An 18,135-nucleotide genomic window follows, 5' to 3' on the forward strand; every position below is an offset into this window, starting at 1 on the left:
TGGGTGTGGGGGAGCAGGTTGCCTGGACAAGAGAGCGGCAGGAGACTGTTGTGGAGACGGAACCACCAACTGGGATCACACTCAGGAATTATGCACCTTTATAAACACTCACAGTCCCTCCTTCACACTCAGTCTGGCTCTCTCTCTTCCCTACCACTCATAAACTCTCTCTCTACCTCTCTATATTATGTTTCAGATTTCATATTAACTACTTTGAGCTATACGCACAAAGACGAGTAGACATATAGCATGAGCGTTCACTTATTGCTAGAAGATGTGTGTTATTTTGTTCATAGTTCTTAAAAATTTAGCCACTCCACTTATTTTTTAGAATATGCACAATATTTTCTAGTCCTTGTGGTTTCATTGATCGGTTCAGGGGAGTGGACCGGCTATTGTTCTCTGGACAAAAAGGAGCTCATCTTTTACAGCAGCATGATGCTTGATTTCCAGCTTGAGGCTTGAATTTGATGCTTGATTTAGCATGATCATGATAAGCTCTACAAATCAGCCAGAACCGAAGGACTAGGACATAATTATGTTTATATTCCACAATTAGAATCTCAGCATCTAACCATGATTTTATGTGTCAGTCGCTGAAAGATTTATACCAGGATAGAATGCAAAATTCCCAGTACAAACAGATTTATTAATCAGACTTCACTGGCTACTGACCAAGCAGGTCCGCTTGTAATTGTAAACGAAACAAAATCTGAATAACAACGATATCTCTGAACTACCCATATAAACTGACATTTCTATTAACATGGAGATTGTAGGTTCAAATTTGCATAAGGGGCGTATGAAGAAAATTGTTAATCTTGCATGACCCTGTTCTTTTAAGCTCAAACTCACTTTTTTAATATTGAAAACTGACTAGTATCTTAATATTTATTATTTAAAAATATATTATAATTGTAACAAGTTTTATTCATTTAAAAATATAAAATATAGCTTAAACGTTTCAAAAAATTCAAATAGTCCATGCCAACTACCCGGATAGATAGATAGATAGATAGATAGATAGATAGATAGATAGACAGATAGATAGATAAACTATTTTAATTTCTGGAGATTTAACGTGATAAAGTTAAACTTAACTGGGACTATTTTACAGTGCGACATATTTTCACCAACTTTTTTGAGGACTTTCCACGTTTTCGTCATGACATTTTCAGCCGTGGTTCTTAATGAGAAAGTGAATATAGTCACACCAAAGTAACTTAGCTCTGAAAAGAAAAGGAGTGGCACACAAAAATTAAAGAAACAAACCGACGACCCTTCGATTTGCGCGATTTCCATCTCTTTGACTGAAACAACGATTTTAATAGTTGAAAGACGGCTGAGGAGGAGGACTATCATCATGTACGTGCTCGCAGCAGCGGGTTTGATGTTGCACTGAGAGAATGAAATCCTGCCGTATCCTTCACGAGAGCATCACTTCATTCCGCATCAACACGCTACACTAAACATTCACAAACATAACACAAGACATAACACAAACCAGCCTACCTGCATAACCTTTGATGTTGTGATGTTCATATATAGAAGTCCTGTGTTTTCAGAGGTAGGGAGAGTGGGAACCGCACCGACACCGCATCCCAGAGTCTGAGGAGAACAGAAGCCTGAGCAGACGTAGAGAACAGCAGGGGGCGCTCCACTGCAGCGCTGGGCTCAATCACAACAAACCCCACCCGAGACAGAGAGAGAAAGAAAGAGCGCTTGTAGCTTTCATTGTGTGAGGAAATGATCTTAAAATGATGCTAGCATTTGAATTTACTTTAAATCAAGTCTTGATCAGCAAACTAACAAAGCTTAGCACTGAACGCGTGCGGTTCTAAGCGTTATTCTTTAGCTTTATTGTTAATAACGGTCATTGATGTTTAATATGTCATCAATCGTTATTATCGTTAGTAATTAGTATCCATACAAATGTTTACCAATTCACTATCCACTACCCTCGTGGTGTCATTTACACAAAGCCATTTCTTTCTGGCCTTGTTTTGAAGGATAATTTCGCTCAAATTAAGCATCATCTCACTGTACGATCAGATTCTCCATATATTACATAAGAGAGATTTTCCATGAAACGTATAATCTTTTCTTCCTGATGCTGTTGGATGTACATGCTAGTTGTTACATGTTAGGTCATACATGCAAATGAGAACACATTAGCTGATGTCTTAATGTTGTCATAGGACAATAAAAAAGAATATGAAATAAAATCAATACTACATTAGCACAGAAAATATGAGATACTTAATTCCCTTCTCTTGCAGATGGTGTTCTGGGCCAGACAACATGAGATGGCGTTTCTCAAGGCTACCAGGCAATAAACAGCTTCCAATGCCCCAGATAAAACTGGACATGTGGTTTGAATACGTGCAATTTGGATGAGATGCCTTTGGGATACTGAAAACAATTACCATGCAGCTAGTCTTGCTTCACTATTAATCCAGGCAGATGTTTTCACATTATGATTTCTACAAAAAGACAAGCAAATGCAAGCTCCTACAGAATATCATTAGGAAACGTGATTTGCTCCATTGAAGATATCCTTCCCCTGAAAACATTTCAACTAGCATCAGATTTCTTTGTTGCTTATTTTCTTCACGTTTGATTCAGAGCAACATGTAATATTGCTTTATATAAATTATTTTTCACTACTGTGCATAAAAGCCCAAATGTAGCATGGGCAAAATGGGAAGTCATTCAAAAGGCATTTTTTAACAGGCAGTGTGTGAATTTCTCTGGAAAGATTTCTGTTCCTTTTCAGACTGCCAAATAAATTGAAATGTCAAAATCATCTTAAAACGGCAGAAAAGACCCCTTTATTCTAATGGTGCTGAAGCAGGAAAATTCAAACAAGACGTTGGAGACCACACAGTGAGAAAGCCCACAAACATCAGTTCCTAATCTCACTCCTCTAGTTATCTCTCCCTTAAAAAAAAAAAAAAAAGCAGATTTAAGGCGTAAGAACAAAAAAGAGCTTTCTATTTGGCGGAGGGTTGACTACAGTGGAGAGATGGCTATGAGCCAGCCTGTCTCCCAAATACATGGTTGTCAGCCAAAAACGAAAGCTTCAATCTGTCTGTTCCACTGAGAGCCAGATGAGAGGCTTGCGAGGATTTCAATTCACATTTATAAACATAGCAAAACGTATCTAACATTTTATCATAGCATTTAAAACATGCATTTAATTGAGCTTATTTTGGCTTCTGTTGTTGTAATCATCATTAAAATACAAGAAAAATACCTAGTGTGCCCCACAAATATTAATGCGAAAAGAACAGAATTAAACAAGATTTACAAACTTTGTACACATTTTGAATGTGTGAGTTTGTTAAGGAACAAACTAACTTAAATTAATCATTTATTAAGTCACTAAAGAAAATCTTTACTTCAGAAAAAAAGCCAAAGGCCAAGAATATAAAGCACACCATAACAGATTAAAAATTCATGGAACAAGTGGAATCGTACAATTCTTCTTGCAATGATCACAATAGCTTCAGTGTCAAAAATGAACAGCCTAAAGTGTCTCTGTTTACTAGATAACAATCTCATGTTTGATAGCTAGGCTTGTTCTATCTCCACAAGAACCCCATCACAGTCTTTAGGGTGGAGGAACATCACAGGTTTGCCATGAGCTCCTATCCGTGGCTCTGGTGAGAGCAGTCTGATTTTCTTTTCCTTCAAATCAACTATTGCAGCATTGATATCATCCACCTGCAATTGAACAAGCAACACATATATTATGGATACTGACACTAAACTATGAAACAAGTTCAATATTTAGTGTAAAGACACTTGCAATAAGATTGAGTCACAAGAAACCTAGTTTATGAATTTTCATTATTTTTCTTTACTATTAATATTATTGTTATTATCCCATTTAATGTTATTTGTATATTGGAATACTGAAAAAGCAAGAATTAACAGATAAAATAATATTTAATACTGTATCCTAGTATTTAATTTTTGGGAACAACTAAAAATGCTGAAGGTGTCTTATTTTTATCCATTTACTTTTAAAAATGAAAGTATAAAAACATTTAACCAAATTTTCTTAATAAATATTGTGATTTATGACTTTTGTGATACATGACACCTATGTGATTTGATACCGTTTTATGTGAGTGTTATGCAACTTTTTTGTTTGTCTGTACATCTGTAAAAGCCAAAGACAAATTTGAGTATTAAAAGATGAGTATTATCGTACCCATTGGTTCTCAAGTCATGTTTACTTTTCCCCTCAATAGCTTTTTTTTTTGAAAAACAGTATCAGAATCTTCCAATTTTGTTTAATTAATATAATGAAAAAATTGAAAAAAGCAGCACTGTCAAAATTACAGCAGAAATACTAAACATCTTAGCCAATATAGGGGGGCTTTAAATATTATGTTGGACAATAGGGGGCCTTTAGTTAAAAAGGTTGCGAACTAGCACTGATCTAACCTAATCTTATCTTTACCTCGATACAGATATGATGCATCCCTCCAGCTTTGTTCTTCTGCAGGAATCCTGCAATAGGGCTTTTCTCTCCCAGAGGGTGCAGAAGCTCTAATTTGGTGTTTCCCAGTTCTACAAACACAGTGTACACGCCGTGCTCAGGGAGAGGCACGGTGGCGCTTACTTGAGCCCCCAGCACATCACGGTACAGTGCTGTGGCTTTCTCTAGGTCTGGTACTGCGATAGCCACATGATTCAGTCTGCCTAACTTCCATAATGACTGAGGGACACCTTGACCGACGGGTACAGTCAGAGACACTGCCCTCACTGAGGGCAAAGTGTGCCACGCACACCTCGAGAGACCTGTAACTACAAGAGAGATTTATGACTGCAGTATGGACGCATTAAATATAGAACAAAACTGATCTATAGGTGCATTTTATTAACAACAGCTGTCAAAGAGTAAGATACAGACAAGTGCAACGTGTTCAGTTAGAATAAAGCAGCTCTAAATGTAGCAAACATTTAAAGGAAAAACATAGAGACACTAAAACAATATCGATTTACTACAGTTTACCTGCAACTTTCAGTAAAGAGGAAGCCATTAGGGATGGGCGTATCGATACAAAGTATCGATATATCGATACTGACGCGAGTATCGAAAGTATCGATACTCAAACAAAAATATCGATACTAAGGTGCATTTTATTTACCAGTGGTTTTGTTTATTTAACAACAATACTAATAATAATGCGTACAATATGCATTGAATTGGACGAATAACCTTTGTTAGCGAGTAATTGTGTAGGATAGAACTAGTTTCCTGCTCATCTGAATACACGCAAATGTTGCAAAAATTTCATAATTTAAAAGTTTAGTGCAGAAGTATCGAATCGGTATCGATATCGACGATACTGCCTTGAAAAGTATCGGTATCGTATCGACAACAAAATAAGGGGTATCGCCCATCCCTAGAAGCCATCTTTGTGGTCATCGCTAACAAACAAAACTTTATTTAAACAGCGAGAATCACGTGTTCAGTTAGGGTAATAGATGCATAATTTACCCATATAAAAATGTTCATAATATTTACATTTTAAAAACAGAATTATGGTAGACTAAAAACCAGTAAATCGCTATATTAAGAAACATGGTTATATGGAACCTTCTATGTGGAACACAACACAGTGCATTTTGTTTCCGGGGGTTGTATTTACAAATCGTAACGTTACACAGCAGAGACCCATGTGATCGCAGAGATGGCGACCGGGGATGGCAGCACGTTGGAGAGGCAGAAGTATCGAATCGGTATCGATATCGACGATACTGCCTTGAAAAGGATCGGTATCGTATCGAAAACAAAATAAGGGGTATCGCCCATCCCTAGAAGCCATCTTTGTGGTCACCGCTAACAAACAAAACTTTATTTAAACAGCGCGAATCACGTGTTCAGTTAGGGTAATAGATGCATAATTTACCCATATAAAAATGTTCATAATATTTACATTTTAAAAACAGAATTATGGTAGACTAAAAACCAGTAAATCGCTATATTAAGAAACATGGTTATATGGAACCTTCTATGTGGAACGCAACACAGTGCATTTTGTTTCCGGGGGTTGTATTTACAAATCGTAACGTTACACAGCAGAGACCCATGTGATCGCAGAGATGGCGACCGGGGATGGCAGCACGTTGGAGAGCTGCTTACAGTTACTAAACAGCGACACAGCACACCCGGATCTATTTCTCAGGTTAGATACACGTTAAGTGATTAAACGTTTTGCTGTTTTGCTGAATGTCTTGTTAATTTAAGATAGAGCACGTTAAACGAGCTGAAACGCGTGTCGGGCCACACATGTGCCAAAGTCTCACGTTGTGGTGGTGGTTACTAGTTTAATATATGTGGCGTATCTTTCTCTTACATTTCTCTCATGTTGATTTCTATGGATGTTTTATTTATAGACTCTAAGTAAATATAATTAATGATAAATATATGCAAATAGTAATATAATATTACAAATAAGTGTGTTTAAAAGTTGTAACGTTTCTCTGTTATGTTTTCAATCTTTATTCAGTGTCCAGGATGCTCTGGCAACAGACTTCAAATCACTTACCAAGACTCTTTATGATCTGCATAAAGCCCATGAGCCTGCAGACTGCAAAGGAAGCCCACTGGAGCAGCTGGTCATCGAAAACTTTGATGAGGAGCAGATCTGGCAGGAGCTGGAGCTTCAGAACGATGCATTACTGACACATTTTGAGGAGGCAGTTGAACAAGCTGTCAGAGATGACACTATAACATTTTTTGATGATGAAGAGGAGGAGGAAGATGTTGATAATGGGGAAATTGCTAATAATTTAGAAGACGAGAGTGCAGAGGAGGATGATGATGATGAGGACAAAGAGGAGGAAATTAAGCAGAGGTTGAAACCATCTGCAAGCAATGAGGACGATGACTTCTCTGGTGAAGACTCGGATTTGGACTTTGATGTAGATACATTTGAGGAAAAAACCAAACAGAAACAGTCAGCTGCCAAATTATCAAAGTCAAAATCTCATAGGACTCCATCAGAAGTAGATGACAGGTTTTTTAAACTGTCAGAAATGGAAGCTTTTTTGGATGACATGGATAGAAGAGAAGGAAAGGAGAGTGCAGAGGACATAGACTACTTTCAGAATTTGCCATCTGATGATGACGAGGAACTAAGCTTTGATAAACCTGTAGCGCTCACAAAACAGAAAAAGGTAATGGTGTAACAGACTTTTCCTGAGCCTTGATTTATTTTTTCAAATTTGTTGCATCACCTTTATGGACCCCATGGTGTAAAACTATGGGTCTAATATATAGATGCATGTAACAGGATTGTGTAACACAGAAGTATCAAAATCAGTATTCTGAGTATTGTTTTATTTCAATATTTCTTACTTTGTATAAACATGAATTCAAACCGACATCTCATGAAACTCAGTGTCTTTTGTTTTACAGAAGAAAAGCTCCAGAGATCTGAAATACAAAGATTTCTTTGCTCCAATGGATGCAGAGCTTGAAGAGATGGATCCAGATGAAGAGAAGGAACCAGAATCTAGTGATGATTATGAGGGAGAAGAAGATGATGGCAATGAGCTGGAGGAGGAGGATGAAGATGATATGAATGAGGAGGATTTTGAGATGGATGAGTAAGTCATGAGGATACCTGCTGTCCTCTTTTGTCGTGTTTTAACAGAATATAATGCTACAGCATTTTATTTTAACAATCTAATGCATTTAGGGATGACACAGGTGATGGAGCAAGAAATGCTTTACGCAAGGTGACCTTTGACCTCCCGGATGATGACAGTGAGGGGGAAGATGTGGAAGATATTCTAGGTGGAAAAGCCAAAAACGTGCCTAAACTGGAGTCCAAGTCATCCTTTGAAAGGAGACAGGAAAAGGTTTGTCTTTGTACTTCGTTAATCTTTATTTGTGATCTTTAACTGAAAAAAGTATTTAATCAAAATCTGCATATTTAATTAATTATTTCAGTTTTGGTTTTTATTTGTGTCCAGTTAGTAATTTTAGTGCTTCACCTTTATCATTTTCATTTAGCTTTTCATGTATTATGTATGCTTCATTTCAGCTTTATTTCAGTTAACGTTTTAGTTGACAATACTAACCCTGATTTGATATGAATTTAAACAGATGGCAAAAAAGATTGAAGAACTGGAGAACGCTGCATTGTCCGAGAAGCCGTGGCAGCTGACAGGAGAGGTGAGCGCTCAGACTCGACCGGAGAACAGCATGCTGGAAGAGGATGTGGCGTTTGACCAGGCCTCTAGGATGGGTGAGAGCTTCACGCTGATCGTCACAGCAAAAGACTTGATGCCTTGAAAGTCTTTATAGATTTGTTCATCACTTTGTTTCTCTCCTCCACAGCTCCAGCCATCACAGAAGAAACTACCTTACAGCTTGAGGACATTATCAAACAGAGAATCAAAGATCAGGTTCGTTTAAACCTCATGTTCTGTGTTTAATGTTCATGGACCTAATTTGATGCCATCTTTGTTTTGAAGAGATAAAGGCAAGTGAAGTGGCTTTAAATCATTTCTTAATCCATTTTGTGCAAATTGTCCATTGAATTGAATACCACAGTTTACTTAGGAATGTTTTTATGAATGATTGTCGGCTTGTTTCATAAATATGACCCAGTGTACTCACTGTTTTTGTTGTTTTATGGTTGTGGTTGTGCTTCAGGTGTGGGATGATGTGGTAAGGAAGGAGAAGCCTAAAGAGGAGGTGTTTGAATATAAGAAGAGACTCACTCTGGACCACGAGAAGAGCAAACTGAGTCTGGCTGAGGTTTATGAGCAGGAGTACATCAAACAGACACAGGTGAGTCCTGTCTCGCATTTCACCTCCTGCTCATTCTTATGTACAGTTATAAAAACAATTTGGGTTGTAATTTGAATGAAGTCTAAAATTATGTTTAATGTATATAAAAATGTGAGTTACATAGTACACAACCATTCAAAAGTTTGGAATGATTAAGAGCTTTTTTGAAAGAAGTCTCTTATATTTACCAAGGCTGTTTTTATTTAATCTATTAAAAAAAAAAAAAAAAAAAAAACTATTAAAATTTAAAAGAACTGACTTATATTTGATTGTAAATGTAATTTAATACATTATATAGTATTAGGGCTGGGTATCGAGTTCGATACTTTTTAGGCACCGACCGAATTGCCTCGATACCATCGAGTATCGAAAAACGTCTCGTCGTTCGGTACCAAATTTCGATACCTAAGGGGTTAATCTCATCAGCGTCAGTGAGCCAATAAAGGCCCGGGTATACTTCACTTTCCGCGTTCCGTTCCGTCTCAGCCGTGTCCGCACAGCTTTCAAAGTATACTCAACTGCGGATGAGTGCAGACGGACGAGCTCAACACAGGCGCAGTTTGACTTGCGCTCTGTCTCAACTTTCACCTCGCGCATGTGCTGTTGTACGCGGACCGTCCGCGCGGTCACAAAAAATTGCCTGCACACGGACGGGGTGCACGGCTGTCCAATGTTGCTGAAATTAAATATGTTATTACCTCTGACTCTGAGTCAGAGCAGCGATCATGGAAGCGAGAACACAGGCAGACAGCGCTGGAAGCTGCTAATGCTCATCAGTAAATCAGTGGAAAATAAATAGAAATCATGATTCTGTCTGAGCTGCGTTTTAAAACGAACACGCACTCGTGTAAATGCCTAACAGATGTGTAAACTGAAGACACATTTATTAAATTTATGAAGCTTTATTAAAACTATTTGCACCGATTTGTGTTGGTTACACTTTGTTCCTTTGTGCAGTGGCTCAGGAGATGAGTCTTTGAGATTGTATAAACATCAACAAACTGAAAAATAAAACCAAAGTTTTTTTTTTTTAGATAATGTAATCTTGTTAAAATTGATTTCATAAAATTGGTATCGAAAAAAGTATCGTTCAGGAACCGGTATCGAAGTCAAGGTATCGGTATCGATATCGAACATTTTTGAACGATACCCAGCCCTATATAGTATAGTATATATATATAGTATACTGTCAATATAGTAACCATAAAAAGTATTTCAACACTGAAGTCACACATTAAAATGTCAATTTTGTTGCATTAGATGCAAAATATCAAAACATCTGGCATTGGTAGAGCCGCTTTTTTTTTTTAATTTTTTAAATTCTTTTCATGGATGTATGAAGTCAGTTCCTGTCACATTAACAAATGAACATGTTTACCAACCAGAATTTGTTTTTTGAAAAATATATCTTCATATATTAAAACCTAACAAGCTTAATTTTGGGGAATGTTAGGTCTAAAAACTAAGTATGCCTGTGCTGTATTTCTTTAAAAGAAATGTTACTTGTTTTGAATTTGGGATGCAAAATTTGTGATACATGTTACATAAAATTTTATTAAGTATTTTAATGATTTTATTATTTCTTATTTTATTTATTAATACTTTTTGGGGCTGCTGTAATGTTCAATAAATGCATCCAATGAAAAAATACAAGTTATATATTTATTCATTAACATTTTGTGATTTATTTATGTTTGCTAATAGTGTTTACTAAATGAATAAATTTATATACTCATTTAAAATGTAATTTATTCCTATGATGGCAAAACGGACTTTTCAATATCCATTACTCCGGTCTTCAGCATCACATAATCCTTCAGAAATTATTCTAATATGCTGATCAATAAATATTTCTTATTATCAATGTTGAAAAATATTGTTGTGGAAAATATAATTTTTTTAAGGATTCTTTGATGAATAGAAAGTTCAAAAGAACAGCATTTAATTGAATTAGAAACCTTTTTTAACATTATAAATGGCTTCCCTGGCACTTTTGATCAAATGAATATTATTAATAGTATTAACTTCTTTAAAAAAAAAAAAAAAGGTCTTACTGACCCTAAACTTTTATATTGTATTATATTATTTTTTTTGTGGGCTTCAGGAAAAGAAGGAAGAGGAAGAGAACCCAGCGCATATAGAAATCCAGAAACTCATGGACACACTCTTCCTTAAACTGGATGCGCTATCAAACTTCCACTTCACACCAAAACCAGTGAGTAAAATTGTCCTTGTGGCTTGAGCCAGCTATAGTGTCTTCCTGCATGTGTGACGAGAAAAACAAACAAAACTGATACCTAAAGAAATTTTCAAAAACCTTCCAATTTAGCTGTTCATTGAAACAGCTGATGTAAATCTGGAAACATTGGCTAGTGGCCTAAACATGTAAAATGGATTTCTGATCTTTCTCTGTTTAGCATATTCCTGAGGTGAAAGTGGTTTCCAACTTGCCTTCTATAACTATGGAGGAAGTGGCTCCAGTCAACGCCAGTGACGCCACACTTCTGGCTCCAGAGGAGATTAAGGTTTGTGTGGCCTGCTCGCATCAATTCAAGTTGATCAGAAAACCTCACTTTTAAGTGTTTAGGAAAGAGTTTGCTTTGTAGTTTGAGTGAAACATTTACACAAGCTAGATCTCCGAATCTTCCTGAGATGTCGATGCGTTTTTTATTTTCCCTTATCTCAGGAGAAGAATAAGGCAGGAGACGTACTCGGAGACACGGAGAAAACCACTACAGATAAGAAACGAGAGAGACGCAAGAAGAAGAAACTGAAGCGTCTGAAGATTCAAGAGCGGGAGAAGAGACAGAAAGTCAAAGAGGCGATGAAAGGAGGAGACAAGAAGAAGAGTAAAGCTGAGGTTGAACAGACTCTCAAGAAACTTACTAAAGGAGGAAAAGCCAAAGTACTCACGGTCAGTCACGAAGTCAAATGCAGCATTAATGAATACAATGAAGTTATTGTGTTTTTGTTTAGGTGTATAATTTTCTTTTTTTTTTTCTTCCTGTACATTCGGACAGAATGATGGCATGGATAAGGCCCTGCGTTCCTCTCAAGCCTTCTTCTCCCAGTTACAAGACCATGTCAAGAGCCAAATCAAGGGCTCAAAGGGCCAGACGGCAAAGAAGAAGAAACAAAAAGAGATTTCTGTAAACAAGCTTAAGTTGTAATGCTGACTTGTGTCAAAAGCAACATGTACAGTTATTAGTTTTAAGAGAAATCTAATTGTTGTATCCTGTCATTTTTTTTATTAAAATACAGATTTCTTTTTCCTGTACATTTGAGTCTTGGAGTTTTATCTGTATATTTTTTGGACTATATTAAACTTAGTCTCACTATTAAATCTTTAAACAATAAAAAATATTGTTCACTCTTACTATAAATATTGCTTGTGAAGAGATAGAAAGCTCTTTTACAGATCACCTCACAGAGAACTGGGAGTGATATATTATTAAATCAGTCTTTCATTAAAATCACCAGTACACAGTATTCTGTCGATATAGTAAACATAAAAAGTATTTCAACACTGAAGTCACACATTCAAATGTCAATTTTGTTGCATTAGATGCAAAATATCAAAACATCTGGCATTGGTTGAGCCGCTTTTTTAGATTTTTTTTTTAAAAACTCTTTTCATGGATGTATGAAGTCAGTTCCTGTCACATTAACAAATGAACATGTTTACCAACCAGAATTTGTTTTTTGAAAAATATATCTTCATATATTAAAACCTAACAAGCTTAATTTTGGGGAATGTTAGGTCTAAAAACTAAGTATGCCTGTGCTGTATTTCTTTAAAAGAAATGTTACTTGTTTTAAACATAAAATTTCAACACTGAAGTCACACATTCAAATGTCAATTTTGTTGCATTAGATGCAAAATATCAAAACATCTGGCATTGGTTGAGCCGCTTTTTTAGATTTTTTTTTTTAAACTCTTTTCATGGATGTAAGTCAGTTCCTGTCACATTAACAAATGAACATGTTTACCAACCAGAATTTGTTTTTTGAAAAATATATCTTCATATATTAAAACCTAACAAGCTTAATTTTGGGGAATGTTAGGTCTAAAAACTAAGTATGCCTGTGCTGTATTTCTTTAAAAGAAATGTTACTTGTTTTGAATTTGGGATGCACAATTTGTGATCCATGTTACATACAATTTAACTAAGTATTTTAATTATTTTATTATTTCTTGTGTATAAAATACTTTTTGGGGCTGCTGTAATTTTCAATAAATGCATCCAATGAAAAAATGCAAGTTATATATTTATACATTAACATTTTGTGATTATGTTTACTAATAGTGTTTACTAAATGAGTAAATTTATATACTCCTGTTCAGTTAGTCATAGCACTAAGTGGACAGAAGAGGGCATTACTGTTGACTTTAGTGCTCTGTAATGTCAATTTAATTAAGTATTTTAATGATTTTATTATTTCTTGTGTATAAAATACTTTTTGGGGCTGCTGTAATTTTCAATAAATGCATCCAATGAAAAAATGCAAGTTATATATTTATACATTGACATTTTGTGATTATGTTTACTAATAGTGTTTACTAAATAAGTAAATTTATATACTCCTGTTCAGTTAGTCATAGCACTAAGTGGACAGAAGAGGGCATTACTGTTGACTTTAGTGCTCTGTAATGTTTCCTTTCTTTGGTTACAGCTAGTTTCAGCTGAACTTGTGTTCTGAGAATGTTAACCAATTAGATTAAAGAAAGCTTTTACTGATTTCTAAACTCGTAAAACTATTAGAAAGTAATATTTAATGTCTTAAAGAACAAAAAAGGCAGGTTTCCATTCAAAGGTGGCAATTCTTTTTATTTGCATGAAAATCTGAAGAGCCAAATTTTGCATATTGTCACACAAGACTCCCCCTGAGCTCACAAACAAAAACTCAAATTAAGAACCTTTATTGACTCTACACAGACGCAACTTACCAACCAATGATATCTAAACAACTTCCACACCAAGCTTTGGAATTAGTCAGAGCTGTTCCATTCACACACCAGAGGGAAAACTCCTGTGATGTGTTTTGTAGCTTTTTAATATCCAGAGTGAAAACAAATGAACAGGTACACTGCAATCAGGGCCCACAACAAGGCACAGAGGATTTGTACAATATCCCTGTTTTAGTTTCTTTGCATAACTGAATAAATATCAGTGCTGTTTGACAAATCAAACTGTGCCATTAGAAAAAAACACAGTTTTCATACTCCAGACAGCATTAGTGGTAAACTACACACATACTGTGCATTACTTCAGACTAGTTAAAGAGTATCAAGGGAAAAGGGTAAGTACCAGTTCTAGGAAAAACAAGTAAAAGAATATAAATTGGAAGAAAAAAAAAAAAATACAGTCCCCAACCATAATAAAAATCTATAATTAAAAAGGCTACATATCAAACCAAGACGTCACTGTCACACTAGTAAAGTAACTCCAAATAAAAGCAAAAGTTCACAGGTGCATTAGCACATCTTTCTCAAACGATAATGTCTAATCTGACACTCAGATGCTGTTTGAGACGCTGACTGCAATGCAAGTCAAATCAACCGGCTGATTGGCTTGAGCAGCTGTCAGTCACCTTCAAACAGCCAAGCTGTGCTTTAGAAAGCGACGGGTCTCACAGACCGGAATCCAGCCAGCCTGAGAGGCACCCATATGTGCACAGTTGTTGCCTGCTATAAGGGTTTAAACTGATAAACCCTGTCAATTCCTATATCAAGTTTCACAATTTTGGTTATTGATTTTAATACAGCTAACTACGGTTAGACCTTACCAGAAGGTTTCAAGAAATCTTAAACTATTTGAACTATTTTTAACTAATATATGCACATTTTATACCATAGATTTAAGTTATAGTTCTACAAAAACACTATATAATAAAGTTTAATTTGTCACATCAATTAATGCATTAGGTGTCAAGAACCAGGTTAATGTTATTTCTACATATACTGTCATTTTAAAGTTTGTATAAATGAATATTAGTAAACGCATAATGAATAAATGATGATAAAAAGAAATGCTTTTTGAGAATCAAATCAGCATATCAGAATGATTTCTGAAGGATCATGTGATACTGACGAGTGAAATAATGACTGCTGAAAATTCACCTCTGCTGTCATAAGAGTAAACATTAAAATAGAAAACTTACTGACCCTAAACCTCTGAATGGTAGTGTGTATTCACATGGAAATTTAATATTAGCTGTAAAAATAGTTTATTGTTAGTTCATGATCCCTAATGCATTACCTAATGTTAACGAATTGAACCTTAATATAAAGTGTTACCAGTTCTACTTCCTTTCCAACTAATGCCACAAGCTCCACACAAAAATCCACCAAATCTTTTAACACCAGGAGAAAAGTCCACACAGGCAGTGTACAACTGATCCAAACAATCCTAAGTCAGAAAGATGTGCGATTGGAGCTTTATATTCAATCATGTGCAAAAACAAACCCTCATTGACTGACAACGCTCAACAGACTGAATAAAAATGTCCAGGTAACTGTCAGTACCACAAGCCTGCACATTCCAAATGAGACCTAAATACAAGTGAAAAGATCTTCCTGTTTGTTTGACCTCACAGTCCTATCACTGCAGTCTGCCCTCAAATCGTCTCGTTAGCCAGTGTCTCCGTAGAGAGCCAGATCTTGGCTCCGTTAAGGAGCTTGCTAAGAGGAGTCCCCAGGACGCCAGGGCGGCACAGGTTGCCCACAGGAGAGAAAGGGAACGAGGAGCTGAGGTACTCTGGAGGAGCAGGGGACTGGTGAGGAGTCGGAGTTGACTTAAAGTACATTTTGCTGTGCTCCGTGTGCAGGTTGTTAGGAGTACCCGCTGCTCCTTGGTACTGCCTCAACTGGTTCTGGAGCATTTCAATCTCGTCTGTGAGCACTGAGAGCTTGTGAAAGGCGGTGATGGGGCCGCCCTGAGGAATCTGTGCCTCGGGAACCCAGCGCAGGAAGTAGAGCTTCCAGACAGAGAGGTGAGATGAGAGGAGCTGGGGGAGCAGCAGGCCCTGTAGGTCGACAGTACGAGAGAAAAAGTCCCGAACGAAGCGTTCTGATGGGGTCTCCTGCTGCTCCCGCACCTGAGACAAATCAGAGCGGAGACGCAGCACGAGGGAGTTCCGGCGTGCCAGGGTGTCGTTCGGTACGAGCAAGCCGTTTCGCAAAGCAGAGGGCAGACCCCGCAGTGTGGAGCTGTAGTTTTTCTGAGGAAGAAGCCAAAAATAAATAATAAATATCATTATCTTTCAGGGCTCTGAACCGGTTCAAGGAATGAAAACCGATAAATGAACGAAATTTTGATTTCCGAGAAACGAACGAAATCAACAGTTTCATTTAACTGTTCTGAACAGAATCGAACATTTGAAATGGCCATTAACCGGTTAATAACGTTATTTTATCGTTCCATTAGATATTTGAATTTTGCAGTTAACCAATCATGAATTTAAGTAGTACGGCCAAGGAAAATGTAACGTTGACGCATCCAAGGAGTAAAATGCCCGCGCTTAGCTTTAAATTCATCATAGCTAAGTGGCAATGGCAGCCTACTGATTTAGGCTGTTTTTTTTCTCTCAGAACCCAATTTTATACGAGTACCATTTTTTTTAATCATGCAGCAAGCATTTTTAAATGTCTTGAAAAAAATACTTTAATGTTTTAAAGCGTTGACAGTTTTTTTCTTTCGTTTAATACATTTGGCCAAAATCTAGAGAAGATGATGCTGTATTGGCTATGTCTAAGTGCAAGTTACCAGATCAAGACATTTGTTTTTTCTTTTTGATTAAAGTAAACACTGAACTTTAATATTATTATTATTATAGGCAAAGAAAACGTTATTAATCGGTATTTTTTCTACTCAAACCGGTTTCGGAACAGTAATAATACAGAGGAATGCAGGAACAGAAATGTTTAAATACCGTTTCTGCTCAAGGTGAACCGCTTACATTTTTTTCGTTTTTAAGCCCCGTTATCTTTTGCTGTTGACCGGTATTACCTTAGAGACAACAAAGTCTACTGTATACAGACTAGCAGAGATAAAGAGCTCACCTTGCTGCGCCTGTGTGTGAATGTCTTCACTGTGCCGTTCTGCACACAGGTGGCGATCTTGCCCACGTACAGGGGATTATTAAAGAGAGTCTGGTCTTTAAGACTGAACTGTTGAGACCAGTCCCATACTGGAGGAAAGCGCAGAGCCTGGTCCTGCCCCAGGTGAATACTCTTACTGCTCGCAAAATCCTGAAGAGATAAGAGAGAAAGAGACAAACAGACATAGAAAGGGAGAAGTCAACTAAAAGAGGTAAAAAAATAAAAAAAACTAAATAAAAATTAGTAATAACCTACTGTAAGATAGTGGCTTTACATGGGTTGGACAAAATAATGTGAACATTTGGGAGATATCTCTTTCAATATTAGTTTGGCTATAAACAGCCTACAATTAGAACTAATTAATTTTTTAAGCAAGAACTGACGACTGTTAATAATAAACAATTATGAAAAAAATGAATACATAAAAATATTTTACAAAATATTTTGAAAAAGCACAATTCTGTTGTCACTTTGTTACACTGAAGACTGGAGTAATGGCTGCTGAAAAATTCCACTTTGCCATCACAGGAATAAATTACATTTCAAAACAGATAAATATAGAAATTATATATAATAATATATAATAATAATAATATAGAAAACTTATTCTTTTAAATTCCTATAATATTTCACAATAATCACAGTTTTTTATGAATGTTTTATCAAATAAATGCAGCCTTTGTGAGGATAAAAGATGTTTTTCAAAAATATTTAAAAATCGTACTGACCCCAAACGTTCGAATGCTAGTGTATACATTTATATTTATAATTAAATATAAATTTAAATGTATACATTTGTAATTATATATAGTATATTAGTTTAACTAAATAAACCAACAAGCATGCAAACCTTCTGTGCTCTGCTATTTAATTTTAGGACTGTTTACACCAAGGACGATAACTATAACAATAACTATCAAGTTTTAATAATCATTAATATAACAACTAATTAAACAAACTTAAATTAAAGGGGTCATATGATGCGATTTCAATTTTTCCTTTATCTTTGGAGTGTTACAAGCTCTTGGTGCATAAAGAAGATCTGTAAAGTTGCAAAGACTAAAGTCTCAAATCCAAAGAGATATTCTTTATAAAAGTCAACCACGCCTACCTAAAATGGCTCGTTCTAACACGCCCCACATCTTTGTTTGGTCTTCCAAAAAAGGACTAGAAATCAGTGGTTATGTTGTATTTACAACACTGTTCCAGAACA

At 36.1% G+C, this 18,135-nt stretch overlaps 4 protein-coding genes and 1 long non-coding RNA gene across 15 annotated transcripts in view; 2 read left to right on the forward strand and 3 right to left on the reverse strand.

The window, feature by feature from the left end:
* The window catches only part of LOC107750488 (amyloid beta A4 precursor protein-binding family A member 2-like), an 87,476-nt gene extending 85,866 nt beyond the window's left edge, over positions 1-1,610 (reverse strand). For all 6 annotated transcript variants that reach the window (XM_016565872.1, XM_016565868.1, XM_016565871.1 and 3 more), the window contains exon 1: positions 1,513-1,610. The gene's annotated coding sequence lies outside the window, so the exon portion shown is untranslated. The remainder of the gene's footprint in view (positions 1-1,512) is intronic.
* An 83-nt stretch (positions 1,611-1,693) lies between these two features.
* LOC107750492 (uncharacterized) lies at positions 1,694-3,412 on the forward strand. Its single transcript, XR_001641150.1, has 2 exons — positions 1,694-1,738; positions 2,280-3,412. It is a non-coding gene; the product is annotated as an uncharacterized LOC107750492 (long non-coding RNA).
* Positions 2,808-6,629, reverse strand: LOC107750491 (methylmalonyl-CoA epimerase, mitochondrial-like). 4 transcript variants are annotated; one of them, XM_016565878.1, is made up of 3 exons: positions 6,567-6,629; positions 4,472-4,812; positions 2,808-3,726 (listed from the first exon to the last, which is right to left on the reverse strand). In XM_016565878.1, the coding sequence occupies exons 1-3, from the start codon at positions 6,595-6,597 to the stop codon at positions 3,574-3,576; spliced, it is 525 nt and encodes a 174-aa protein (XP_016421364.1). In that variant the 5' UTR covers positions 6,598-6,629; the 3' UTR covers positions 2,808-3,573. The 4 variants fall into 4 exon arrangements, with proteins under 4 accessions (XP_016421364.1, XP_016421362.1, XP_016421365.1 ...); XM_016565876.1 differs by having other exon boundaries at positions 4,472-4,818; XM_016565879.1 differs by lacking the exon at positions 6,567-6,629 and adding an exon at positions 5,027-5,054.
* On the forward strand, positions 5,672-12,098 carry mphosph10 (M-phase phosphoprotein 10 (U3 small nucleolar ribonucleoprotein)). Of its 3 annotated transcripts, none has more exons than XM_016565874.1 (12): positions 5,672-5,740; positions 6,153-6,203; positions 6,528-7,197; positions 7,439-7,629; positions 7,722-7,884; positions 8,132-8,273; positions 8,366-8,433; positions 8,684-8,821; positions 10,926-11,036; positions 11,239-11,346; positions 11,508-11,735; positions 11,842-12,098. In XM_016565874.1, the coding sequence occupies exons 1-12, from the start codon at positions 5,709-5,711 to the stop codon at positions 11,989-11,991; spliced, it is 2,052 nt and encodes a 683-aa protein (XP_016421360.1). In that variant the 5' UTR covers positions 5,672-5,708; the 3' UTR covers positions 11,992-12,098. The 3 variants fall into 3 exon arrangements, with proteins under 3 accessions (XP_016421360.1, XP_016421361.1, XP_016421359.1); XM_016565875.1 differs by lacking the exon at positions 5,672-5,740 and having other exon boundaries at positions 6,039-6,203; positions 6,528-6,765; positions 6,835-7,197; XM_016565873.1 differs by lacking the exon at positions 5,672-5,740 and having other exon boundaries at positions 6,046-6,203.
* A 2,896-nt stretch (positions 12,099-14,994) lies between these two features.
* Positions 14,995-18,135, reverse strand: part of mtmr10 (myotubularin related protein 10) — a 34,083-nt gene continuing 30,942 nt past the window's right edge. Inside the window, exon 16 of the mRNA XM_016565881.1 lies at positions 14,995-16,042. Coding sequence (XP_016421367.1) covers positions 15,440-16,042 — 603 coding nt within the window. The 3' untranslated portion in view covers positions 14,995-15,439. The remainder of the gene's footprint in view (positions 16,043-18,135) is intronic.

The sequence above is a fragment of the Sinocyclocheilus rhinocerous genome, unplaced genomic scaffold (genome assembly GCF_001515625.1).
Source record: "Sinocyclocheilus rhinocerous isolate Xijiao unplaced genomic scaffold, SAMN03320098_v1.1 scaffold19, whole genome shotgun sequence".
Classification (NCBI taxonomy): Eukaryota; Metazoa; Chordata; class Actinopteri; order Cypriniformes; family Cyprinidae; genus Sinocyclocheilus; species Sinocyclocheilus rhinocerous.

Excerpts from the sequence above, each read along its gene's own strand:
- mphosph10 (XM_016565874.1), top strand. The coding sequence starts at position 5,709 with ATGGCGACCGGGGATGGCAGCACGTTGGAGAG. Across the intron at positions 7,885-8,131 it reads TTGAAAGGAGACAGGAAAAG|ATGGCAAAAAAGATTGAAGA; the intron begins GTTTGTCTTTGT and ends GAATTTAAACAG. Across the intron at positions 8,822-10,925 it reads AGTACATCAAACAGACACAG|GAAAAGAAGGAAGAGGAAGA; the intron begins GTGAGTCCTGTC and ends TGTGGGCTTCAG.
- LOC107750491 (XM_016565876.1), bottom strand. The coding sequence starts at position 6,597 with ATGGGCTTTATGCAGATCATAAAGAGTCTTG. Across the intron at positions 4,819-6,566 it reads GCAGATCATAAAGAGTCTTG|TTACAGGTCTCTCGAGGTGT; the intron begins GTAAGTGATTTG and ends TCTCTCTTGTAG. Across the intron at positions 3,727-4,471 it reads TGCATCATATCTGTATCGAG|GTGGATGATATCAATGCTGC; the intron begins GTAAAGATAAGA and ends GTTCAATTGCAG.